The 27,423-nt window shown below is 47.2% G+C and overlaps 1 protein-coding gene across 1 annotated transcript in view; it reads right to left on the bottom strand.

Moving 5' to 3' along the window:
- Nucleotides 1-1,982: 1,982 nt before the first annotated feature.
- Nucleotides 1,983-27,423, bottom strand: part of LOC310839139 (dynein axonemal intermediate chain 2-like) — a 77,982-nt gene continuing 52,541 nt past the window's right edge. The window contains exons 17-31 of the mRNA XM_083727553.1: nucleotides 22,191-22,316; nucleotides 19,701-19,895; nucleotides 18,176-18,322; nucleotides 16,860-16,982; nucleotides 15,372-15,519; nucleotides 14,252-14,426; nucleotides 13,855-14,053; nucleotides 13,396-13,666; nucleotides 11,025-11,146; nucleotides 9,456-9,610; nucleotides 9,252-9,357; nucleotides 7,227-7,323; nucleotides 5,454-5,854; nucleotides 3,834-3,993; nucleotides 1,983-3,004 (exon numbers count right to left, since the gene is read on the bottom strand). Coding sequence (XP_083583679.1) covers nucleotides 2,850-3,004; nucleotides 3,834-3,993; nucleotides 5,454-5,854; nucleotides 7,227-7,323; nucleotides 9,252-9,357; nucleotides 9,456-9,610; nucleotides 11,025-11,146; nucleotides 13,396-13,666; nucleotides 13,855-14,053; nucleotides 14,252-14,426; nucleotides 15,372-15,519; nucleotides 16,860-16,982; nucleotides 18,176-18,322; nucleotides 19,701-19,895; nucleotides 22,191-22,316 — 2,580 coding nt within the window. The 3' untranslated portion in view covers nucleotides 1,983-2,849. The remainder of the gene's footprint in view (nucleotides 3,005-3,833; nucleotides 3,994-5,453; nucleotides 5,855-7,226; nucleotides 7,324-9,251; nucleotides 9,358-9,455; nucleotides 9,611-11,024; nucleotides 11,147-13,395; nucleotides 13,667-13,854; nucleotides 14,054-14,251; nucleotides 14,427-15,371; nucleotides 15,520-16,859; nucleotides 16,983-18,175; nucleotides 18,323-19,700; nucleotides 19,896-22,190; nucleotides 22,317-27,423) is intronic.

The following is a 27,423-nucleotide window of genomic DNA, read 5'->3' as shown; positions in this document are numbered from 1 at the left end:
CAGGAGTTGCTGCTGCTGCCACCGCCCTTAGTAGCTGAGCGGCCCTTGCCAGTTTATTAAACCAGTTATCCTGATCAGCCAAAGTTCAAAGCCTATACTGATCCCTCACCCCCAAAACAATACCATCAGTTGGGTGTTTCTTAAAGGAGATTCTTTCAAGCATAACTGACCCCAGCCAAAAGCTGAGCTTGAAGACAGCACCAAGCGTGGCAGGCCGGAAATGTTCTGCACCTCTGCATCCAGCTGTCGGGTTTTACAAATCGGGAGTCCTTGCCTTATATGCTGTAAGCCGCCCAGCATGGATGGGGAAACCCAGCCAGATGGGTGGGATAATAAGAATAATAAGAATTCCATAGCCATACATGGAATGTGTATATAAATCAGTCCTTTAACCATGCTCCATAATCTCTTAAAGAACGTAGTGACCTCACATTGCTTTGGCCACGTATTCGCCAACCAGACAAGATGGGAGGAGATGCATGATAATGTATCTGGATACTCTTTGAGGTGAAGGGACGCGGGTGGCGCTGTGGGTTAAACCACAGAGCCTAGGGCTTGCTGATCAGAAGGTCGGCGGTTCGAATCCCCATGATGGGGTGAGCTCCCGTTGCTCGGTCCCAGCTCCTGCCAACCTAGCAGTTCGAAAGCACGAAGTGCAAGTAGATAAATAGGTACCACTACGGTGGCAAGGTAAACGGTGTTTCCGTGTGCTGCTCTGGTTCGCCAGAAGTGGCTTAGTCATGCTGGCCACATGACCCGGAAGCTGTACGCCGGCTCCCTCGGCCCATAAAGTGAGATGAGCGCCACTACCCCAGAGTCGTCCATGACTGGACCTACCGGTCAGGGGTCCCTTTACCTTTACCTCTTTGGGGTAAATTATTTGAAATAGTTCTTATTGTATATGATGCATTTGGATTTTTCTTTAAACTGCTTCAAGGTCTGGTGATGGTAAGTGGGCGCTAAATGAACTTAATAAGGGTAAGTGTTATGTACTAAGCTTGGCTGCCAATGGCCGCTAGTCACAACAGCTATAGGATCAAAGACAGTACGTCTAAATGCCAGGGTGCTTCGACATTTAGTATGGAACTGCCATGCTTCAAGTTAGTCAATCTTTAGAGGCTCCCACATGATGCTACTAGGCAGCCTTTGTCATCTTGTATTTTTCCCAATTTTCTATCTCTTCACCTCCCTTCTATGGTTTGAAGGCTACCTCAGAGTCTGCTCCAACTTGATCTCTCTCTCTCTCTCTCTCTCTCTCTCTCTCTCTCTCTCTCTCTCTCTCACACACACACACACACACACTGTGGGTCATTCTACCACCAACTGCCAAATGTGAATTATCCTGGCAGGTCTTTCTTAGACGCTGATATTGAAATATAATTGGATCTTTCTTGTGTACTGCTTTGGAAGGATTTCTATTCTGAAAAGCTATTTTAATACTAACTATGCAGAATATGGGATGCGGGTGGCACTGTGGGTTAAACCACAGAGCCTAAGACTTGCCGATCCGAAGGTCGGTGGTTCGAATCCCTGCGACAGGGTGAGCTCCCATTGCTCGGTCCCTGCTCCTGCCAACCTAGCAGTTTGAAAGCATGTCAAAGTGCAAGTAGATAAATAGGTACCACTCTGGCAGGAAGGTAAATGGCGTTTCCATGCGATGCTGTGGTTCACCACAAGTGGCTTAGTCATGCTGGCCACATGACCTGGAAGCTGTACGCCAGCTCCCTCGGCCAATAAAGCGAGATGAGTGCCGCAACTCCAGAGTCGGCCACAACTGGACCTAATGGTCAGGGGTCCCCTTTACCTTTACTATGCAGAATATACCCAAGAGTGCATTCAAACCAATGCAGGTCTGCTGTAAGCCCATGACTGTGTGGAGGTCTTGGCCTTCAAGACTGCAGCAGGCAGCAGGATATGAAGCATGTGTTTGGCAGAAACGGCAACCCGGAGTAGGCAGCAAAAAATACAGGAGGCTGGAGAGGTCTCTGGAAATGGCTTGGGGTTGGTATTGGATAATGCACGGTTCTATTTTCTTCCCCACGCTACCTTGCCACAGTTCACAGGATATACAAAAGTCAACATTTGTCAACTCCAGTGTAGGCATTTTTCAAAACCAGTTGCCAGTTCTCATGAAGGAAGAGTCATAGAGTATCCAACCCAACGGGAGACTCGCCAGAAATTCTGTGTGTGGGTCTGTATCATTTCTCCACGTATTCAGCGATGGTTTCTGGTTGGCGAACAGTCCTGTTGCCCCTTGTTGGAAGACAGCCAAACACACCAGGCGTTTACCATAGCTTCCCACCCACATGGTCATGACCTGAAGCTGTATGGCTTCCAAGCGTTACCCCCTTCATGTTCCTACACCCAGAGGGAAGTTCTGGAAAGTTTTAAAAGACTGAACTGAACTTGACGATGCAGAAATATAGCATGCACACAGCACTAACAGCAACCCATCTCCCTACAGTGTCACCCGATTTGTGTGTTCTCCTCTAGCATAAAGGCACAACATAGCCACAAGCGCTTCCATTTAAAGCAGATATCTGTGCTTGTGGAGGAAGGAGACCTCTGGCTCCTCTCAGTTTACTGTACCAGATGGATAGATGTATTTATGCCCATCCATAGAGATACTTATTTGAGTCTGGGGCATCCAGTCTTGAAGCTATAAAGACTTTTGGGGCAAACTGAATCCCTGGCAGGAGCACCCACAATCAGTTGGGTGGAGTCTTCCTTTGGGTCATCATTTCTGCAATAAGCCACCTTCCTACAATGTCTTTGGCCACTTTGCCATCCGACTGAGCGCCGGAGGCAGCTCCCCGGGGCTTCTCAACCTGCTTGCGTCCCCTCAGTTCTCAGCATCGCCGGTTCCTGCCATCTTTGCAGTGAGGGTTGGTGCCATTAACTGTGATATAGTTCAGACGTGGAGGGCGCTGGCTGGGCTGGAAGTTTTTCTTGGAGACGCCACCTTGGTTGGAGGGGACTGAGAGAGAGGAGGCCTCAGTAGGACCTAAAGGGGAGGAAGAAGAAGAAGAAGAAGAAGAAGAAGAAGAAGAAGAAGAAGAAGAAGAAAGGAAGATGACTCTGATTAAATTTCATAGGCGTTTGCATCATAACTGAACCCTAACCAGTGTTTGTCTGACACAACCAAACCACCCCTCAGTCCCTCATATTTCTTCATGACATAATTAATTACACTGACCTTTGTGTTAGTCCAATAGCCTTCAGTACAATTCTGCCATCTCTGTAACCTTCAAAACCCTCAAGCATGAGGTGGCATTTATTCTATGTAAGCTATTTCATTAATTCATTAATGATTTTATTTATTAGATTTATATACTGCCCTTCAACATAAGATCTCTGGGCAGTTCACCCAATAAAGTACAGGGTTAAACAAGTAAATTATTCAAACAAAACAGCAAAACAATAGCTCCCCCTTCCTGTGGACACATTTAAAAGGCTGTAGAATATTAATCAGCCAAAAGGCCTGGTTGCAGAGGATTTTTTCTGCCTGGCGCCAGGCGAACCTCCCCGGGGAGAGTGTTACACAAACAGGGAGCCACTACAGAGAAGACCCTGTTTTCATGTTGCCACCCTTTGGACCTCACATGGAGAAGGCAAACAAAGAAGGGCCTCAGATGATGACTGCAGAGTCTGGGGTGGTTTATATTACTCCAAAGTGAAAATGTGGGATCCTGCATGCACACTGGAGGACAAGATGCTTCCCTTAAGCTCTGGCATGCAAATTCCTTGCTGTGACCCATGGTTAACTTTACTGCCGTGGAGGACGGCTGTTAACAGCAGCAAGACCTTACTTGCACTTGCTCAGGCGCCCCTACCTGAGGATGGCTGGGCCTGCAGAAGCCTCACTCTGGACAACTGCACGGCTGCCCTCCCAATTCCCCGGGTGTTGTGAGTCCCTCCAACAGCCGTTATCTTGTGTTCAGAACTGCTTTCCAGCGGATGACGGCGGGCAACATTGTTCTTCGGACACGGGAGCTGCAGGGGGAAGAGGCAAACACACAGACTGAGAAGGTGCTTCGTGAACAGGGGGTACGGATCTCTTTTACCATTCCATAATTTCTTATTAAGGAGCATTTGCAAGGGAGATATGAAGGGGGAGGAGATAAGGTCAGTCTACATAACTTTAATCCGCGCTATTCATTCTGCAAAAAAACAGCTTTCTGGTTGGGAACATGGCCAGGGGGAACTGTGCCCCTTTTAACAGAAGAACCACACTTTTTCTGTGCTTTTGGTTTAGCGTTAGAATGCTAAGTTGAAAACACGCAAATTTGCCATGCACAAAATGGAGACTGGAGACATGGAAGGGGCCATTTAGCCTGGCTGGGTATTTTTTTTTTTTTATAGATTGCAACCAGGCTCTTTTGGAAGGTCTCATGTGAGTCTTCCTTTTTTAAAAAGAAGAAAAGAAAAGAAAAGTTTTTATTTATACTTTTCAAGTTTATACATTTTTATCTTTTTATATCTTTTATATCTTTTTCATATATGTGGTGGACTTGCAAGAAGGCAAAGGTATTTTGGGAAATGATACACGAGATAAAAAGAAGAAGTTTTAAATGAGTATTTATATTTAAAAAGCATGAAGCATTTATGTTAGGGATTAGAGGGGCAGAAATTACCCCTCCCCCCAAAAAAATGTTAAAGTTGTTTATGTATGTAACAACAGCAGCTAGGATTCTATACAGGAGAAAGAAGAAGTTCCAATCAAAGGAGAATGGATAAGTAAGATCAGGTATCCCCAACCTGCGGCCCTCCAGATGCTTTGGCCTTCAACTCCCACAATCCCTAGCTAACAGGACCAGTGGTCAGGGATGATGGGAATTGTAGTCCAAAACACCTGGAGGGCCGAAGGATGCCTGAGGATTCAATGGAGGATGCAAAAGAGGCAAAATTAAGAGACTCTCATGATGAGGGTTTTTACGGAAGAATGGGTGCCTTTTTCAGACGGTTTCAAGAAATATCACAGTAGGACGAACTCGTGAGCAGGATCTGAGCTACGAGCAACAGAAGCAATCAGCTAATAATATTGTGGTTAGGATTTGATAGATACAAGAGAGGGGTGGCAGCGGAAGGGGAGAGATAACAACAACTCTGTGGGAAATGGGGCAAAAATAAGAGAAAAGGCGAAACTGTGTACAGTGGTACCTTGGGTTAAGAACTTAATTCATTCTGGAGATCTGTTCTTAACCTGAAACTGTTCTTAACCTGAAGCACCACTTTAGCTAATGGGGTCTCCTGCTGCTGCCACGCCGCCGGAGCACCGCCGCTGCACGATTTCTGTTCTCATCCTGAAGCAAAGTTCTTAACCCGAGGTACTATTTCTGGGTTAGCGGAGTCTGTAACCTGAAGTGTATGTAACCTGAGGTACCACTGTATATGTCAAAAATGTTGAAATTAACAAAACATAATTGGGTAGCTGTGAGATGCTGAGGACGTACCCTGTGGCCGGTGACCTCAAAGGACCGAGACCTTCGCTTCCTCCTCTTGGCCTCTAGCGATTCTTCCCTCTTCTCAAGCTTCTTGTTTCCCTTTTTGCTGACCCGGAGCCACGGCCCAGGGGAGCGTCTGGGGCCATTCCTCCCTGACACAGTCTCGCCAGTGCTGCTGGACAAGTTGTCCTCGCTGACGGCGTGCTGCAGGCCTGGGCTGGCAGGCTGGCAGAGGGCTGGGGTCTCTCGGCAGAGGGGGTCCTCGCTCTCGCTCAGAGAGTGGAGGGAGAGGCTGCTGTGTTCCTTGGTTGGCTCCAGCAGGTTCCTCCGGTCGTACTCCAGCACCCGGGAGCGGCGCCGGGCAGCCTTCACCGCGATGCTCTTGGTGCCGCTCGCTATCTCTTTGCGCTCTGCCAACGGAGGTTGCGTGTGCCAAAAAAAAGGATATTTTTTATTGCACTGCGCATTTTCCTCTCCCCCCCATGCTTTTTATTAGTTTTATTACCTGATAAACAAACACATACAATAAAGTAACCAAAATAAGAAAACGACAACAACAACAACAGAAAAACAAGGAACAAGAAACATGCATACAACCACAAATCCGTAAGTTCTTACACATGGACTTACGTCACCATATTCTTCATTCCCAATTCCTTTCCCTCTCTGACAGACTTCCATCTTCCTCAAAGCAGGTAGTTTTGTCTATTTGTTAAACTGCTTCTTTTATCATTTCATCATTTCTACAGTTTCCCACATACTATACTTATAATCCATATTATGGTTTGAGAAAATTAATCAAAGCAAATCCAGGTTTTGACTTGGGGCACAGGTTATTATTTTTTTTAAAAGTAATCTCTATAAATTTCCCATTCCTTTTGGAACTTTTGGTTAGTCCGTCTCCTAATTTTCTCCGTCATTTTTGCCAATTCAAGATATTCAAATAATTTATCCTGCCATTAATTTTTCGTTGGTAATAATTCACTTTTCGTATTTCTAGCTATTAATATTCTTGCTGCACTTGTAGCATATAAGAATATTCTCCTTTTTTCATTTGGGATATCTGAATCTAAAATACCGAAAAGGAAAGCTTCTGGTTTCTTTATGAAGGTTTGCTTAAACATATTTTCCCCCTAACTCCTCATATATAATATGCACATTTTCCTTGGCCTAGCTTTCAGGTACCCTTGGCCAGAGTACACAAATGCAAAAACACAACAAAGAGTTGCCGTTGCAATCGCACAAAGTGGGAGAAGGGGGAAGGTGAAGGACCCGGCTGCAAACAGGGATGCCAACTTGAATAAAAATTCGGGGGGCCTAGGTAAGCCCTGCTCCAGCATAAGGTGGACCTTGACCCCTAGGAGTTGGCTCTGATGAGTAGAAGAATTCCTCCAATACAAAGGAGTCGCTGGGCTCCTAATTTTTGAGGAAGCCTCCCCACACCAAGGCTGATACCGTTCGACCCGGCTGTTGCCAGTTTGCGACATAACTGAGAGTAGGGAGAAGGCACAATGGGAAAACATTTACAGTGGTACCTTGGGTTACAAACACTTTGGGTTACAGACTCTGCTAACCCGGAAGTACTACCTCGGGTTAAGAACTTTACCTCAGGATGAGAACAGAAATCGTGCTCCGGTGGTGCGGTGGCAGCGGGAGGACCCATTAGCTAAAGTGGTGCCTCAGGTTAAGAACAGTTTCAGGTTAAGAACAGACCTCCGGAACAAATTAAATACGTAACCAGAGGTACCACTGTAATCTTTAAAATATCTGGGTTATAGTTACCTCCGCGTGGCAGGATGCTGTCAGAGCAGTGGTCGCTGCTGTCAGGGGAGGAATTTCGTTGGCTACTCAGGCTTACCAAACTCTCTCGAGGCACATACTGTGGAGAAGAACAGATGCAGGGAAAGTTAAGAGAGAGCAACTCACATCTCATGAACTCCGGAGCCACACATGGTTTTGTTTTGTTTTTTTGCAGCCTCCCCGATCATGGCTCTACCTGTACATTTTTTCAAATATATACAGGCAACTCGTGGGGTGGTGGGGGTGTGTGGAAGCCTGCCCCATTCCATCCCTGCCCCCTTTCGGGGCCCAAAGCAACATGTGCATCGGCAGTTGCGTGCTCATCGAACATGCACAAAATGTTTGCCGCTGAAACACCTCCTCTTTCTGTTCGGCGTGATCTTCTGCAAAGCAGCTGTGCTACGAAATTGCAGGTCTTTGCAGAATGCTACCAACTACAGTCGTACCTTGTTTCTTGAATTTAATCAATTCCGGGAGTCCATTCGACTCCTGAAAAGGTTCGGAAATAGGTGCAGCTCCCGATTCACTGCAGGAGCTTCCTGCAGCCAATTGTAAGCCGCGGAAGCCACGTTGGACGTTCGGCTTCCAAAAAATGTACTCAAACCGGAACACTCACTTCTGGGTTTGCGATTTTGGGAGGTGATTTGTTCAACAACTAAGGCATCCGACTACCAAAGTACCACTGTATGTAGAAATGTCTCTTGTTACAGAGGAATGCCCGTGCATTCTTGAAACGAAGGCACACATCCTCTGCATATCAAGTCAGGGTTCCATCCTCTCCCCCATGCTTTTTAACATCTACATGCAGCCTCTGGGAGAGATCATCGGGGGTTTGGGCTGGGTGTTCATCAGTATACATTTAAATCAGAACCAGTGAAGGCGGAGAAGGTCCTGTGTGGGTGTCTGGAGGCGGTTGGAGGATAGAAGGAAGCTAATAGATTGAGGTTGAATCCTGACAAGCCAGAAGTACTGTTCTTGGAGGACAGGGGGCAGGCTGGTGTGGAGGACTCCCTGATCCTGAATGGGGCAACTGTGCCCCTGAAGGACCAGGTGCGCAGCCTGGGAGTCATTTTGGACTCACAGCTGTCCATGGAGGTGCAGGTCAGTTCTGTGTCCAGGGCAGCTGTTTACCAGCTCTATCTGGTACATAGGCTGAGGCCCTATCTGTCCGCAGACTGTCTTGCCAGAGTGGTGGGGCTACCTTTGAAGGTGACTCGGAAACTGCAATTAATCCAGAATGTGGCAGCTAGACAGGTGACTGGGAGTGGCCGCCAAGACCATATAACACCGGTCCGGAAAGATCTTCATTGGCTTCCAGTACATTTCTGAGCACAATTCAAGGTGTTGGTGCTGACCTTTAAAGCCCTAAACAGCCTTGGTCCTGTATACCTGAAGGAGCGTCTCCACCCCCATCATCCAGCCTGGACACTGAAGTCCAGCACCGAGGGCCTTCTGGCGGTTCCTTCGCTGCAAGAAATGAGGTTACAGGGAACCAGGCAGAGGGCCTTCTCGGTAGTGGCGCCTGCCCTGTGGAACGCCCTCCCACCAGATGTCAAGGCAATAAACAACTATTTAACTTTTAAAAGACAACTGAAGGCGGCCCTGTTTAGGAAAGTTTTTAATGTTTGAAGTTTTATTCTGTTTTTAATGGTCTGTTGGAAGCCGCCCAGAGTGGCTGGGGAAACCCAGCCAGATTGGCAGGGTAGAAATAAATTGTTGTTGTTGTTGTTGTTGTTGTTGTACATCAGAGGCAAGCGGCCTACTCTCAAATGGCCCAGTGGTTTCCTATCCAGCCTTCCCTTACATAGTAATCAAACAATTGGTTGCTTCCCCCATGAATGCTGGATTGTTTTTAATATTCTGTTGGAAGCTGCCCAGAGTACTGGGGAAACCCAGCCAGATGGGCGTGGTAGAAATAAATTATTATTATTATTATTATTATTATTATTATTATTATTATTATTATTATTATCATTATTCACTCCCCCCACCCCTGTCGATTCACACCTCTTGAGTGATCATGCCATTCACATGGATAGGAGGCGGTGTCTCTACTGCTGAATTCTTGATCTGCTGGGCCCGAGGACTAGCCTTGAACACCTGGCTTGCTTCACTGCTGAGAAGAGAAAGAAAGATAACCTCTTCGTATCAGATCTTGAGATGGGGGCTGCACGAGATACGTTCCACAAAAAGGTATCAAGTTAATCTTACCTGTCTGGCTCGGGGACAAGGGGTGGGAGAGTGCCCCTTCGGGAATCCCTCCGTGGCAGCTGCTGGCACTCGGAGCCCAGTGTCCTTACACTCTCTTGGTCAGAGTCCAGGATACTTTCCACCGGGAGCGGGGGGAGCTTTGGCACAGAGGTGTCCTGCAGGGAAAACAGAACATGGATGCTCTGAAAGCCCTGCAGGTATAGCCAAAAGCAACTGCAACCTTGCATTCTCCACCTATAGTTCGTAGCTGAAGTTGATGGCCCAAGAAGGGGAAACACCACCTGTGGCATTAAGGGGTAAAGGGGACCCCTGACCATTAGGTCCAGTCATGGCCGACTCTGGGGTTGTGGCGCTCATCTCGCTTTATTGGCCGAGGGAGCTGGCGTACAGCTTCCGGGTCATGTGGCCAGCATGACTAAGCCGCTTCTGGCGAACCATAGCAGCGCACAGAAACGCCATTTACCTTCCTGCCGGAGCGGTACCTATTTATCTACTTGCACTTTGACGTGCTTTCAAACTGCTAGGTTGGCAGGAACAGGAACCAAGCAACGGGAGCTCACCCCGTTGTGGGAATTCGAACCGCCAACCTTCTGATCAGCAAGCCCTAGGCTCTGTGGTTTAACCTACAGTGCCACCCGTGTCCCGGTGGCATTAGGAAACAAGTTATTAGGTTTGCCGTCTCGTTGGATCAACTTTGTTTGTTTGATACACCACCCTTCATCATAAGACCTCAGGGCAGTTCACAGAAAAAAATACAGGATAAAAACAAGCAAAGAAGTAAAACGAAAGAGCAAAACGATATCCCTCCCTTCCCACAGACACAGTTAAAAGGCTGTAGTATATTAATCAGCCCAAGGCCTGGTTGAAAAGGAACTTTCTACCTGGCACCTAAAATATATATAATGAAGGTGCCAGGCGAACCTCCCTGTCAAGAGCACTCCACCAACAGGGAGCCACTACAGAGAAGGCCCTATTCTCATGTTGCCACCCTCTGGACTTCACATGGAGGAGGCACATGAAGAAGGGCCTCAGATGATGACTGCAGTCTGGGATGGTTTATATGGGAAGAGGCGGTCCTTGAGGTATTGGGGTCCTGAGCTTTTTAAGGCTTTATAGGTCAAAACCAGCACTTTGAGTTGGGCCCGGAGACTAACTGGCAGCCAGTGCAGTTGGGCCGGGATTGGTGTAATATGCTCGGCCGCTTGGTTTCTCTGGGTTTTGCCTGCTAATTTATCTTTCTGATTATTTAACGCAGATGCAACAATGAGCCCAAGGATAAACACTGGGGTGAGTTTGGCTGCCTCTGATTTGGATTTGGCTGTAGGTGGTTAGGTTCAAAAAGCCTTCTGCTTCGTTGTTTAGGCTTGTGCAGAAAGCCTAGTGAGAAACAGGACTCTGGCTAGGTCTGTAGAGCCCAAAAGTTGCCTTACAAGGGCTATGCCAAGCCAGGCATTTCCTGTAGAATGGGACTCATTATAGGTCAGACAGTGTGGTCTTTATATGTGAAGGCTGGTGCCGCCAATGAGTTGTTGCTGTGGATTAGGACCGGACGTGGTGGCAGCATGGTACCTTGAGGGCCCGGGCGGCCGCTCGGTCAATGGCAGCAACACGGTCCAAGCCTCCCTCGTCCAGTTCATGCAAGTAGGCTTGATACAGTTCTTCTAGGTGGGATGGCACCGACAGCTGAGACTCTGGCAAGAAGAGAGAGGATGGGGAAAGGGTTGCACAATGGAGAATCAATGCTCCACACATGTTTCAGGTCTAGTCTGCAACAGCGACCATGACCCCTATTATAAACGGGTTAGGCAGAATCCAAATAAAGGAATGGAATGGAAGGGAAGGGAATGGATATTCCTTTGCACTACAGGGACTGCGATAACACTAATTGCCAAAAATTGGAAAAAAGAAACAATACCGGCAAAAAAAGAGTGGCAAGATAAATTATTTGATTATATTGAATTGGCTAGATTGACAGAAGCCATTAGGGGTCAGCCCAAGCAAAGATTTCAAAAAGAATGGGGAAAATATAGAGAATACCTTAAAAAGCAGTGCCCTCAAATTAATATTTGGACTTGTTTTGATTAACTTCTGCAAAATAAATTATGGTATAAAAGTTAAAAACAGAAGGAAAGTGGGGTAATAATGAACTAAGAAGGAGACAGTTTACCAAAAACGAAAAGAGAACCGTGTTGAGGATGAAGGAAGTCAATTGGAAGAAAAGAAGAATTGAAATATTTTATATATATATATAGTTTGATCTGTGTAAGTTTCCATACGTCATTATGTTTTATTTGTATTTCTTTGTAGTTTTTTGTTTTTGTTTTTTGATTGTGTATTATTACTTTTATGTTTAGTTCTCTCTCTCTCTCTCTCTCTCTCTGTGTGTGTGTGTGTGTGTATGTGTTGTAAAACAAACTTAATAAAAATTTGAAATAAAAAAAAATAGAATACAAATAAATCAATGAAAATATCTAAAAAGAAACACAGCCGTATCTCCTGACACAACCAATAATTTCAAGGTTAACAGAACCACATTGTTCAGCAGTGCCGGATTAAACTCCGTGGAGGCCCTTAGGCAGTCAAAATCTCGGGCCTTGCAAATAATTTCCTAATATGTTTTTGTAATTTTCTTCCCAATATTATTTTTGATCCATTGTTGTGGGGCTCATAAGCCGGTGCATACGCTGCCTATTTGGTAATCCGGCACTGTTGTCCAGCCCTCAAATGTTTGGGTAAACTGTAAAGGTGTTTTTTTTTTAACTCCTCCTGAATGATACGTAGAACAGCACTACATTATACCATGGGTTCAAAATGGTCTATGAACATTGGCAGTCTATATCAGATTGAAAGAAAGAGTGGAGAGGGAACAAAATGTGAACCCATGCTGTGCTTTAAAACATCTCAGGAACATTTCCACACTGATGCACCTTTCTCACTCACACACACTGTCAGGGGCTAGACTGAGGAGGAATGGTGGAGGCCGCCCCCCCCCCCGAACCTTCCCGAGAATAGGAGGACAGTATAAATTTAGAACAGTGGTTTGCAGAAGGCCAGAGTTCAGAGGTTGCAGAAGCTGGGAAAGTGGAATAGCAGGAAGAAGGAGAAGCCACTGGCGGAGGAAGGGAGGTGCGGTGGGTTCGATCTGCCCTGGGTGACATCACCGCCCCACCGCCCTGGGATGCTCGCTGCTCGTGGCTAGCCCCACCCCCTGGGTGCACAGCATGGGTACTGGAGCACTTAGCTCCGCCTCTGGGAGAAGCACCAGGGGAGAGACAGCTGACAGACTCAGTGTCTCTGAAAAGCATTCCTGACACCCCCCTCTCCCAGGACCAGGCAGGGATTAAGGGTATTAGAACAGAGAACTCGGCAGCAGAAAGCTCAGATTAGCTGACATAGGAGTGATGTAGAATTGGGGAGACGCAGAGGGGTGGGACTTTACTTGGAGAAGAAGAAGAAGAGTTTGGATTTGATATCCCGCTTTATCACTACCCGAAGGAGTCTCAAAGTGGCTAACATTCTCCTTTCCCTACCTCCCCCACAACAAACACTCTGTGAGGTGAGTGGGGCTGAGAGACTTCAAAGAAGTGTGACTGGCCCAAGGTCACCCAGCAGCTGCATGTGGAGGAGCGGAGAAGCGAACCCGGTTCCCCAGATTACGAGACTACCGTTCTTAACCACTGCACCACACTGGCTGCATTCCTTCGCCGCTCTCTGTGAATGATTGAATAAATTGCACAGTAAGAACTTTTATCCTTTTTCTGATTCCTGGCTGACACCATGGGAGGGATCTAATTCCCTGAAGCCTTACACACACACCCCATTCTCAATTAGTGCAAAAGGTGGGAAATGTGGTTTTCTGCATGTCCTGGATCGCGTGCCCTAGGAATGCAAGGTGCTGCGGATCCCCTACGTCTGCACTGAACAGCGGTTGCGGCCGTACCATGGATGATCTGCCGCTGTTCGTGGATGATGCGGTGGCAAAGGCTGCGGTGGCGCTCGAAGCGGCGCACGGTCCGCTCCTGGTGGCGGATGAGGTTGTCCTTCAGCAGGGCCCCCGACTGTATGGCCGTGTTCTCTACTTCCAGCTCGTGGACCTTGCAGAGCAGGCTCAGAACCTCCCGCTGCTCTTCGGAGCTGATGCGCCAGGGCAGAGCCTCTTCCAGCCGGTGCCCACGCTGACGGACTTCCCAGAACCGCCTCTCCAGCTCTGTCTGGCACAGGGGGGAAGTCACACGCCGGGGTCACAGGGGGCCAGCGAAAGGAAGCCCAAGAGACTCCTGCTGGCTGCAAACAGCTCAGCCTCAACAGATGCTGCAGTTCCCCTGCGGCCGCAACCCTGGGCCCTCATCCCTCTCTTCCCTCGCGGTGGCTATCGCTTAACTCCTTTGAGCTTCAATACCTTCTGCTTGTGAAGTTTATCCTGCTCCCTCAGGAGGGCTGCAATGTGTTCCCGGGCTAACGTCACTTCCTGCGGCTCCGGCACATCCGACAGGTCGTCGCCAGTGTCGGAGTCCTTCTCGCTTTCATCTTTGCTGTAGCTCTCCTTCCTCTGCTCCTCTCGCCACTTCTGGGCCCGCCGTGCCTTCTCCTGCTCCCAACTGTAGGGCGAGGTGAGTGGGGAAAGGAGGAAGGAAGATGCATCAAGGCCCAAGCGTTGGTAAAGCCGGCAGTGTTATTTTCCCACCCTTACTCAGACATGGCAGCCTAGGCTCAGAGCACAGACTCACAGAGAATTCAAACTAGGAACCCCAAAGAACGTGGGAAGGTGCCCTGCCAGCTCTCAGCTCCCTACTTACTCAGCAATGGCCAGGAGGTGGCGAGAGCTTTCAATCTGGATCTCCATGTAATTGTTCTCTAGCTCCATGAGGTGGCGCCGCACATCCATTTGTTCCCGGAAAGTGCTGATCAGCTGCTCCCTCAGCTGGTCCATCTCCTGCCTCTCAAAGGGGTTGCCCTGGAGTTGCACTTCAGCTACGATGAACAGCAGGTAGGGGAAAAGAACCAATGCAAGGAGTCTGATCAAAATGTCAAGCAAGAAGACGCTACCAAACACCTCTATTATTTCTCCCTTCCCTCACGTTGTGCTATGAGGGCAACCAAGCTCTCCACTGCACAACTTGCTGTTGTTGTTGTTAGATACGCAACAACAACAACAAATTTATTATTTGTACCCCGCCCATATGACTGGGTTGCCCCAGCCACACTGGGCAGCTTCCAGAATATATAAAAACATAATGCAACCATAAACATTAAAAACTTCCCTATGTGGGACTTCAGGTGTCTTTTAAAGGTTATAGTTACTTGTCTCTTTGACATCTGCTGGGAGGGCATTCCACAGAGAGGGTGCCACTACCAGGAAAAGCCCTCTGTCTGGCTCCCTGCAACCTCACTTCTCGCAGTGAGGGAACTGCCAGAAGGCCCTCAGAGCTGGACCTCAGTGTCCAGGCTGAATGATGAGGGTGGAGACGCTCCTTCCGGTATACTGGGCAGAGGCTGTTTAGGGCTTTAAAGGTCAGCACCAACACTTTGAATAGTGCTCAGAAACGTACTGGGAGCCAATGTAGGTATTTCATTCCCTTGGTGTGTCCGGCCTGAATGATTGGGGTGGAGACGCTCTTTAAGGTATACAAGGACAAAGCCATTTAGGGCTTTAAAGGTCAGCACCAACACTCTCCAAAACCTTCAACACACCGCCGAGCCTATACTTTTTGGGTGATGTGTAAAAGCTGAAGGAACTGCAGCCTTTCAGCAACGTTTGAGGGCCACAGGAACATCTTGCCCACCCATCCCATGGCACCTGTTCCCTTTGTACAGGTGTCACTCAGTGAGGCATGAAACTACCACAGGCATAGGAAGGCTAGAGGCAGGAATGTTAAGTATCCATGTCCTGGCAGAAACATCCCTCACTCTTCCTACCTTGTATACTGCGGATGTCGGACCGCATTGGGCGTGGCTCTTGCTGTTCAATCTTGCGCTGCAAACGCTGAATCTCACTACGTAGGTCGGCAATGATACTTGTGTATTGGGCGATGTGATATGAGACATTAAGAAGGTTACGCTTTACCTGCCAAGGTGGAGAGAGGGAATGAGTACTGGAAATCCATGGACACTGTGGCATCCAATTTAAGTTCTCTTAAATTGCTAGATGTGGGAGGAAAACTTAAGGACATTCCACCAACATTACTACTACTACTACTACTACTACTACTACTACTACTACTACTACTACTACTAATTTATTATTTATACCCCGCCCATCTGGCTGGGCTTCCCCAGCCACTCTAGGCAGCTTCCAAAAGAATATTAAAATACTATGATACATCAAACATTAAAAGCTTCCCTAAACAGGGCTGCCTTCAGATGTCTTCTAAAAGTCTGGTAGTTGTTGTTCTCTTTGACATCTGGTGGGAGGGCGTTCCACAGGGCAGGCGCCACTACCGAGAAGGCCCTCTGCATGGTTCCCTGTAACTTGGCTTCTCGCAGTGAGGGAACCGCCAGAAGGCCCTCGGTGCTGGACCTCAGTGTCTGTGTAGAACGATGGGGGTGGAGATGCTCCTTCAGGTATACAGGACCGAGGCCGTTTAGGGCTTTAATGGTCAGCACCAACACTTTGAATTGTGCTCGGAAACGTACTATTATATATTATATAAATGTTATGTGGTAGGATACTTAATGGGAAGACTGGAGACATCAGTGGTGGTGTGAAAACATACCGGTATGTAGGGAACCTTGATGAAAGTCTGGCTAATATTTTCTGAGGGGAGAACAGTTAGAAGGTTGCTAGACTGGAAATGCAGGAGACTGGTGTTTTTCTACTTTCTCCCCATTTTTCTAGGACATAAGTACAACACCATCAGATGAAACCAGTGGTCCATCTAGTTTACCAACCTGTCAATCATATAGCTGCCATGCTCTGAAAAGAGATGTCCTGTATGATATAAAACTGTCATTTCCTGGAGCAATTGTGTGTCAATATGAGAACGGTTCCAGCATTTAGGATGCTCAGGACTGGAGGACTAAAGGATTGGTTTGGCTCTGGTGGAACAACTAGAATGTCCACCCAGTGGCGTAGCGTTTTGCCCCAGGCGCAAAATTGTTAGGGGTGCAAAATTGCAACAGCTAGTGCTGCCTTAATACAGTTGCACGCTACCATCACTGGGCTCCACTGAAAATGGATTCTCCATGCAAACCAAGAAGTGAGCGCTCCAGACAACGGAACAACTCTTCTTATCTCTGTGGCTGCGGTCCCCTGGGTGACACAGATGGCATTTCCCATTCACGCTCTGCACAGCCCCGGGCTCTGGGAACCCACACTATGCCACTGCGCCCACAAAAGAGAGAAGTTAGAAATCTAGAAAGTGAAAGAACTTTTAGAGAAAGGGTGTGGGGTCTGGGGGATCCTACCGTGGTGCGAATGCTCTTGGCACGCTCTGCATAGGTCAGAGTGCTGCGTGACTCCTCAAAGGAACTGCTGGCAGGGCTGATGTGAGCAATCATTACCGTTCGGCTGTTCCCGCCTAGTGAATCCTAGGATTAGGGAGCAAAGTTGTAGGTCTTAACATAGGAGCTGCTGAGCAGCAGCCAGGATTCTTGACACAGAAGAGGACAAACCAGCCAGATCAGGAAGAGTAGAGGAGCAAGTGGCAGAGCCAGAAACTGGGCCCCACACTAAACCTGAGCTGGACAGCCAAGAAACTTCTAAGCCAAAGCTACCCTAGGTTGGGATGCATGCACCACAGAACAGTGCTCCTAGAGCCATATCCCCCTTCCCCTGGCTCCAGTGACACCAGGGGCCTCATCTCCCCAATGTCTGCTTACTAATATAAGGAATACTCAAGATGGTAGCTGAGTGAGAGGCTACAGGATGTCCAGGACAAAGGACTAACCCAGTGTTTCCCAAGCTTTTGTCTCCATCTGCTTTTTCAACTACAATTCCCATCATCCCTGACTAGTCTTGCTAGCAAGGGATGATGGGAGTTGTGGTCCCAAGGCAGCCGGAGACCCAAGTTTGGGAAACACGGGACTATGCCTTTGTCTCTTAACTCTTCAGGAAGGGTACAGAGCCTGATACAGGGAAGTATGACCCAAGAGGAATGAAAGGTTTCATTTGAGTTCCGAATCTTGTAAGTGAAAGTTGTTTGCTTAGAGTGATATAAAGCCTTGCAACTCCAACCTGACCTTACTTGCCATGGCACACTCAGGTGTTGATCACATGTCATGGCCTCCACTCAAGGGCAAGATTGGGCACTGTGGTCCTGTCATCCCACCCAGCCTACATTGAGGGACGTTTGGTTCCTAATATGAGAGGACTAGGGAAGGAACAAAATGTTGTGGCAAATATGAGGCTCTCAACAATACCAAACCCACCTTGAATTTCTCCACTTCTTCCCACCTCTGTCACCTTAAGAAGAAGAACACCACTGTCCCTTTGTTTCCTTGACCACAGCCCCCAAATATGCTATGTTTTTTCTTCCCCACCCCACAGGAGACAAAAGAAAACTCTGTGGTGTGAGGCGGGGGGTAGCGAGAACCAGACTGCCCCCATTTTGTTGTTGCTGTTGTTAAGCGTAAGGACTACAATTCAATGCACATTGGCATGAAATCCTTCCCCGCAAGCCAACCTTGCCTCGTGAACGTGTGAGAGAGAACATATCATTTAATTCAGGCTATGCCCACCTTGTGTGATTAGGCACCCTCCTTGCCAGCCCCACCAGACCTACCTTCAGGAGGCGAGTGAGCTTGCTATCCCGGTAATTGACATATTTGACCCCTGCCCTGTCACTGAGCGCATTGATGCAGTTGCCAAGGGCCAGCAGGGAGCGGTTGATGTGAGCGCCTTCCTTCATTCGCTTCCCGCGGTTCTGCGTCTGTGGGAGAAGGAGAGTAGGAGGGACACAAGAATGGAATCGTTGTTCCGAGAAAAACCAAGCAGGGGGCCTGCTGAGACGTTTGCTTCGGCTGCAATTTTGAGAGTGGGTTGGAATCTCTTGCCCTCGTCTTTGCTGTGCTCTCTTGTGCCCTCGACTCCAGCTTTCAAGCTTCTTCCAAAGCAGCAGTCTCAGGAAGGAAAGAATGCCACTCCTCTCCTCATTTTAACCCCTTTCAAGCCTCCCTTCAGACAGGACACCCATAGTGTGTAGAGGGACCAGAATGAACTCAGTGGCCCCAGGCCCATTGCTGGCTGTACCTCTCCTCACACTGGCCTTCACAAATTTAGCAATAATAATAATAATAATAATAATAATAATAATAATAATAATAATAATTATTATTATTATTTATACCCCGCCCTCCCCAGGCAGAGCCGGGCTCAGGGCAGCTAACACCAATAAAATCACAGTAAAAATGGGAAAAAGAGGGGGGACGACACCAATTTAAAATACAGGTTAAAATGCAATTTAAAATGCAGCCTCATTTCAAAGTAGCTGATAAATCAAGACCATAAGGGGAGGGAAACATAAGAGTCAGTCCGAGTCCAAACCAAAGGCCAGGTGGAACAGCTCTGTCTTGCAGGCCCTGCAGAAAGATGTCAAGTCCCGCAGGGCCCTAGTCTCTTGTGACAGAGCATTCCACCAAGTAGGAGCCAGTGCTGAAAAGGCCCTGGCTCTAGTTGAAACCAATATAATCTCCTTGAGGCTCAGGACCTCCAGAGTATTGTTATTTGTGGAGTGGGGCAGATGTGCCCATTCCTCTACACACTTTGGCCCTCACATGTTCAGGCTGAGCACCAGAGGGCTTCAATGACAATGTTAAGGAAATACGTAGCCTCCAGACAATGGTCAGGAAATCCGCACCCTGTAGGCCAGTGTTTCCCAAACTGGGATCTCCAGCTGTTTTTGGACTACAAGTCCCATTATCCCTGACCTTGCTAGCTAGGGATGATGGGAGTTGTAGTCCAAAAAAGCTGGAGACCCAAGTTTGGGAAACATTGCCCTAAACCAGGGGTAGGCAACCTAAGGCTCGGGGGCTGGATGCGGCCCAATTGCTTTCTCAATCCTGCCTGTGAACGGTCTGGGAATCAGCGTGTTTTTACATGAGTAGAATGTGTCCTTTTATTTAAAATGCATCTCTGGTTTATTTGTGGGGCATAGGAATTTGTTCATATTTTTTTCCAAAATATAGTCCAGCCCACCACATGGTCTGAGGGACAGTTGGCCACCCCAGCTGAAAAAGGTTGCTGACCCCTGCCCTAGACTAACATGGTGCGCTCCTCCTGATGAGAAGCCTGCCCCTTTCTGCTCGTACCTGAGAGGCCCGCTCCGAGCCAGCTAAGTCGATCATGAAGAGCCGCCCCACGCGCACCTCCTGCATAATATTCTTGACGCGGCTCTTCTGGCGCACGGTCACCTGTAGCACAGCATGGGAGCGCGAAGAAGTCCGGTTGGCAGCTGTGGGCTCCTGGGTACGCTGCTTATTGCCTTTCATCAACAGCTGCATGATCTGCAGGGAAGGGAAACAGCGGAAGGCACAAAGGCATCCTTCTTAAAATGGGCAGGGAACTTGTGGCCCAATAGATCTTGGACTCCGACTCCCATCAACCCCAGCCAGTATGGCCAATGGTCAGGGATGATGGGAACTGTAGTCTAGGACTACACCTGACGTTCCAAAGTTTTGCTACCTCAATGTAAAATTATCCACTTCAGGAATAGGAGTCTATATTCCTCTTCCCTCAACTCAGAAAAGTGCAGAAACTGAAAATATTAAAGGTTTTGTAAGAGCAAAGTGTGACGTTAACATATATGAGAGAGTGCTGGAGGGGAAATAGTTAAATAGGTTGCACAGACAGGACCCAGGGGGGTGGAGTCAGTAGGTGTATAAAACTAGTTCTGGGAGGAGTTCATTGGGAGTTGTTGGCGGGCAGTTGGTTGGGTTTCGTGGGTTGGCTGGTTGGGAAAGGCAGTTGGAAATAGAGAGACAGTTAGGGCAGTGGGTTCTTGAGTGTGGGGAGGTAGAAGAGATAGAGAGAGAGGAAAATAAGACTAAGAAAGTAAAGAGCAACAATGTTTGGAATGCTGTAAAAGTTTTGTTTGTGTCTGAAATAAAATACACTCTTCTTTATTAATTGAAACGCTGACTACAGTGGTGCCTCGCAAAACGAAAAGAATCCGTTCCGCGAGTCTCTTCGTCTTGCGTTTTTTTCGTCTTGCGAAGCAAGCCCATTAGCGGCTTAGTGGATTAGCGCTATTAGCGGCTTAGTGGATTAGCGCTATTAGCGGCTTAGTGGCTTAGCGGATCAGCTGATAAGCGGCTTAGCGGATCAGCTGTTAAGCGGCTTAGCGGATCAGCTGTTAAGCGGCTTAGCGGCTTAGAAAAAGGGGGGGAAAGGAAAAAAACCCCGCAGGAACTCGCAAGACATTTTCGTCTTGCGAAGCAAGCCCATAGGAAATTCGTTTTGCGAAGCACCTCCAAAACGGAAAACCCTTTCATCTAGCGGGTTTTCCGTCTTGCGAGGCATTCGTCTTGCGGGGCACCACTGTAATACTAAAGTGATTTTACCAGGGAGGACCTGGTTGGTGGCAGTGGATTAGTGGTGTATGGGTCAATAGTTCGTGAGATGACCGGGGGCTCCGTACGAAGCCACACGAAGCCACTACCTGTTGGTAGGTGAGAGCACCAAAATGGAGTCATCAGGGAAAGACCTAAGGAGGGAAAACTCATGAGAATTGTTATGGCGATTTGGGGGGGGGGGTCGAGGTCCAAAGGAAAGGAGGAACATCCTGGGAAACAGAAGGGGGAAGGGGACACCCAACAACTCTGCGAAATGGATATGTTTCTGGTTGGCCGAAACCTAAACAGTCATTTTCCTCAGGTTGGGGGAAAAGCAGCAATACCACACTTTTAAAGCACCCATCACAGGATTCTCAGAACTTTAGTTTCCTAAAGGTGTTATAGGTCTGTAAAGAGTAAACTACAATTCCCAGGATTTTTTGGGGAGGGAAAATCTGCTTTAATTCTGTCACGTGTATGTAGCCCAAGTCTTCTGAGGCTGCAGTCCTATGCTCATTTATCTGGAATAGGCCTCACTGAACACAGCAAGACGTTCAGGTAAACATGTCGGTCCATTCCTCAAAACCACAGCATCTGCTGTTGCCAAGAAGTCATGGGCTGATATCTTTCTCCTCTTAACCAATATCCAGGAAATAGTATTGAATTTCTTGTTCCATCACTGCTAACGTTTCCCCCCTCCTGCCTCAAAAAACTAAATCCAAATGCAAATAACAATAACCTTTTCAAACTCAGCCTTAATGCTTGTCTCACCTCTTCATAAGCAGCAGAACAAACAACTGGATTGACTAATATGGTTTTACTCTCTAGCAACAAAAACACAAATACAGAATAATTAAAAAAAGGGGGGGAGGGTCAGATTATTTGTGGGCCATTAACCAGGATGCTATGTGGGGATGCTGCACTGACAGCGTCCCTAACAACAAGGGCAAAACATGCAATCCTGGTCACAGAAGGAACGTAGAAGCTGAGATAGATGTAGCAATGGTCTTGTCCAAGGCTGTCCATTGTTGGCAATGTCATTCAGTACTGTAGGGCTATTCAGTATTGGGATCTTCAGTTAGAATTATCCCCAGCTTGCCGCAGTGATAGGTAAACAATTATGGCAGGCTCTTTCGGAACATAAAATTCGTAATCGGGATCACTATCCTGTAAAACTGCATTTGGCAGCTGCAAAATTTATGGCTTCCTCCTCCTCCCCCGTTGTATAATTGGTTTATTCCCATTCACCTCCTTAGCGTTGATGGTAGACACTTCCGTGATGCCAGCCACTTGGATTATCCCTTTGGAATCTTCACGTAAATCCAGATAGCCCAGGGAGGGGTTCAGCAGGTCCCGGATCATCTCATTGTAGATCTAGAGGGGGGAAGTAAGAGGGGCTGAAGGACCATTGCAAGCAGCTTAGCTATCTTTTAGCAGGTTCTAGAAGGCACCGATATGGGATGTGAGTGGCGCTGTGGGTTAAACCACAGAGCCTAGGACACAGTGGGTTAAACCACAGAGCCTAGGACTTGCCGATCAGAAGGTCGGTGGTTCGAATCCCCGCAACGGGGTGGGCTCCCGTTGCTCGGTCCCTGCTCCTGCCAACCTAGCAGTTCGAAAGCACGTCAAAGTGCAAGCAGATAAATAGGAACCGCTCTGACGGGAAGGTAAACGACGTTTCCGTGCGCTGCTCTGATTCGCCAGAAGCGGCTTAGTCATGCTGGCCACATGATCCGGAAGCTGTATGCTGGCTCCCTCGGCCAATAAAGCGAGATGAGCGCCGCAACCCCAGAGTCGGTCATGACTGGACCTAATGCTCAGGGGTCCCTTTACCTTTACCTTTAGAAGGCACCAATATGGGGTTTGGAGACAATGGCTCACCAGAGGCTTAGTCAAGTCAGACTAAGAACATTGTAAAGCCCTCCTTGGTTGAAGCTCCAGCTTCTCAGCTAGCAAGAGATCCTTAGTGGGCACCCCTTCGTAGAAGCTGATGTGGTACAATGTGTCTGCAGGAAGCACACTATCAGGTTAACAAATGAATTGAGCTAAAACAAAATTCTCAGCATCCCACCTACAGTTCCTGAAAGTTCCTTGGGGAGATGTTCCAGTAGCCAATTGGGTTTAGAACAAGTTTTTGCCAGTGGGAACAGAAGCAAAGGGTCGCAGTGTGCAATGATAACTGTTCAGGATCTTAGCTATTCCCTTGCATTCCCCCCCCACCTCACCAGTTTCTTGTGTCTCTCCTTACCACCACCACAACTGTCAATCAGCATGATATGTCCAAACTTGGTCTGTTGGGGAAGGGGATGCCCTTGTCAGCATGAAGAGGGCCGGGAGGCCAGCTGGCTAGCCCCAGCTGGGCTGTCTCCTTCCAGCGGCCCAGTGCAAAGGCCATCACCTCTGCTCTGACGTAAATCAGTGACCCAGGCTTACTCAGCCAGGGCACACTATCAGCAGATCGAACTGCGTACACAGAATAGGCGTGAGGCTTGTGGAAGCATACTGCAACTACAGATTTATTAATCATAAATCAGGACAAAGAAACATGTTGTCTCTCTCTCATGTCGTCTCAGAGAGAACAGCTAAAAGCAAAAGCTATACACAAACAGAAGTTCCCAGCATACTGTGCTGGAATGTAAACGGACATGTGACACATAACAATCCCATACCTGTTCCTTAAGGTGGATTAGAAATGTCAACAGCCCTGCCCCTTAAAGTCCCCAATATTTTCTGTACTTTTCCAAGCCATAGGAATTCTCCATGCCCGATGATACCTCGCTCTTGTTTGTGAGTGCTCCCAATTTGGCTTCATAAGCAAGAGCATCAGAAACAGAAGGGATGATTTGCAGTGTTGATATCTATCTATCCATGCCGTGGCCTAGACTACGATGCAAGTGTGATGATTTATTACTTCCTTGTTCTGCCCAGAGCATCTGGCAGTATTTTCTCTTTTTGGTGCAAGAGAGGAACAAATGAACTATATACGTTGGCAAAAGAAATGTTTATTAGAACCTTCTTCCCCTTGCATTGCGCTCACAAGTAGGTAAGATGTCACTCTTGTCTCCCACAAGGGTCTGCCTATGGCTGCAGCACTGGCTATTAGAATCGGACACAAGGTCACTGAGAAGCTGGATCACAGAGCCACATTTGAGGACTGCTTCAAACTCTGCTCCCCTCCCCACATTCTCTCCCCAACAGGGACCCTGGAATCATAGCTGCAATTGCTTGTTGGGCCACAGAAGGCTCCATTTGCAACGACACTCCGCCTGAATTGCTGTGTTAGCTTAAAAGCAAGCAAGGAAACAACCCTGAAAACCACTGCTGGCCATGACTCCTTGCGGATATCTCCCATCAAACCTACAGTAAATGTCAAGATTCCTGGCATTGGCCATTAATGTGTCAGGCAATCAATAAATTCAATACCAGAAGTGTCAATAAGGACTGCATTAGAGTTGTCTCTCTTGCTGGCATCCAATTTGCACTAGAAAGTTAAAGATGCAGTCTAAGACCTTATTCACATTATTGTTCTGCCTATAGCCTGTAGCAAGGCAGTAGCACAGATATTTCTGCCATGTATTGAAGTCAGTTTGGATCAACATGGGGGAGATTTGGGCTAAAGGCTTTGCACAACAAACACGTACAGGTGCCCCACTCAACGTGTGAAAACAAAACAAGACCCTATGGTTTCCATGGGTTAAATCTTCTGAATAAGCATTGAGAGTGAGCCTTTCAAAGCCCCTGCTGAAGGAAGAAGCCTCAGCCAAAGAAGATAAAGAAGAAGATTGGCAAAATAAATTACTGAATTATGCAGGACAAATTATTACAAAAAAGGGTAACTGTTCAATGCATATTTTTTTAAGCTTTGTGTATAGATTTTTACATTAGTATAACTTTTAAAAGTCACTTGTAATAAGATGAAGAAGGTTTTAAAATTGGATTGTTAAGTATATAAGGTTTTATGGACGTGCATGAACAAGTATATTATAAAGGAACCAAGAGGGGGAGTAGAGGGAAGTTGACAAAAAAAATTTGTGGTTTAAAAATTTGTTTATGATCCCCCCCTTTAGTTATTTTTGGAAAATAAAAAAAAGTTATTAAAAAGAGAGAGAGAGCCTTTTGAGACATGGTATACAATGAAACCTTAGTTGTCAAATGCTTTGGAAGCCGAACAATTCGAAACTCGAATGCTGTCAACCCGGAAGTGAATGCTTCAGTTTTCGAACACACCTCGGAGGTTGAATGGATTCCGAGGCGAATTTATCCATTTTTAAAAAGGAATTTGCCGACCGACAATAGCGCCTTGGTTGTCAAACGTTTCAGAAGTCGAGCGGTCTTCCGGAACTGATTACGTTTGACAACCGAGGTACCACTGTATAATGAAATTCAGAAAAAAATTCAAGTGACTTTTCCTTAAAGTTGCTATATTTCAAAAGTTGTTGAATAATAATAATAATAGTAACAACAACAACAATAATAACAATTTTGCCAAAGTTGTTGAGTTTTGTTGTTTTTGTGTTATTTTATGGAAAATTAGCAAAAATGACACTACTGAAATGTGAATTTCCCAGACATTTTGCTGATTTCTACCCAGATACTGCTTCCAACTGCAAAATTCTGGATATGTGCAGGAAATTCCGGGTGTATGGCAACCCTGCTTTTCCCAAGAGGCCAGAATCCTTCCTGCTTGGGGATACTAGACAGCGAAATCCCAAAGAAAGCCTCAGTGGTATTTAGGTATGTGACTACAGTGACAAGGATTCTCTTATGCTCAGAAATGGAAGGAGGAGAGAGAACAACCACAAAGGAAGAATGGCTGATAAAAAAATCTTGGAATACGCAGAGATGGCAAAAATGATGGCACTGATAAAAGACACAAATTGAGAATCTTTTAAAGAAGACTGAAAACCATTTCTAGTGTATATAAAAAGTTATTTCCCATATGCAAAGACCACCGCAGGGTTTGAATGTCAGAAAATGGCAGAATACATTAAGAAACATGTTAGAGAGGATGAAATGAGAGAAGGCAGAACCTTAAAACGCATTTTAATTTGGGTTATAAACATTGATGCTGGGTGAGCGGGAAGTCGCTAGTTTTGTTGAATTTGGAATATAACTGTTGAGTAACAAATGTAACTTTCTATATGTGAAAAGATAAAATATTCTTTTCTTTTTTTAAAAGAGAGAGAGAACTGATTTGAGGAACAGAGGCTACTGAGAGGTGGGTTCTTGCATAGAGGGGATGCCAGAAGCGAAGATGGGCAGATGATGGCTAATTTCCTTCGCCTTCTCTCCCCTTCTCCCCCACAACTGCCAAACCCCAGTTTTCTCTTAAAGTTGGAAAGAAGAACAAAGGGACTGCAGCGCTCATGTCCCAGTGGTGCTTTTCCAGTCTCTTAGCTTTATTGCTGGTTGTTCCAAGCTGCTAATGAGTGTCAATATTATACTAGCCTGAGTCCTGGTGTGTTGCCAAGGCGATCATCTGCACCCAGGACCTTGTGCACACCAGCCATAAAGGCAGAAGAATGGGGGGGGGGGAGCTGCCAGAGAAGAGTCAAGTTATGGGGTACAGGAAGGGGTAGGAACACTTGAGGCAACAGCAAGATTTCAAGGCAGGGTGGTGCTTCGGTTGTGAATGCAATCTTTTCCCACGCAAGGGTTTAAGGCGGAAGGCATGCGCATTATCACGGCAATGTGAAAGTAAGTACAGTGGTACCTCTAGTTAAGAACTTAATTCGTTCTGGAGGTCCGTTCTTAACCTGAAACCGTTCTTAACCTGAGGTACCACTTTAGCTAATGGGGCCTCCTGCAGCCGGAGCACGATTTCTGTTCTCATTCTGAGGTAAAGTTCTTAACCCAAGGTACTATTTCTGGGTTAAAAAAGGTAAAGGGACCCCTGATCATTAGGTCCAGTCGTGACTGACTCTGGGGTTGCGGCACTCATCTCGCTTTATTGGCCAAGGGAGCCGGCGTACAGCTTCCGGGTCATGTGGCCAGCAGGACTAAGCCGCTTCTGGCGAACCAGAGCAGCGCACGGAAACACCGTTTACCTTCCTGCCAGAGCAGTACCTATTTATCTACTTGCACTTTGATGTGCTTTCGAACTGCTAGGTGGGCAGGAGCTGGGACCAAACAACGGGAGCTCACTCCGCCGCGGGGATTCGAACCGCCGACCTTCTGATCGGCAAGCCCAAGGCAGTTAGTGGAGTCTATAACCTGAAGCGTCTGTAACCCAAGGTACCACTGTATGCCTTTGCCACCCAGCTTAAGTGTAGCTCTGCTGCTTGTGTACGTTTTGCAAGGATGTGCTTCAGCAAAATCTCCAGCTTGTTACTTGCCCGCTCCCCTGTAAGCAAGGAACAACTATGTGGGAAGCAGCTCTAACTTGGGACGCACCTCAAAAACAGCTGTGTGACTCAGCACACAGGAAATGGGAAACGAAACAGCATTATCGGGCAGCGATTCCCCTCCAGTTCTGGGCCAT

This window comes from Podarcis gaigeae, assembly GCF_964106915.1.
Source record: "Podarcis gaigeae genome assembly, chromosome: 2".
Lineage (NCBI taxonomy): Eukaryota > Metazoa > Chordata > Lepidosauria > Squamata > Lacertidae > Podarcis > Podarcis gaigeae.
This window is presented reverse-complemented; position numbering and strand designations above follow the sequence as displayed.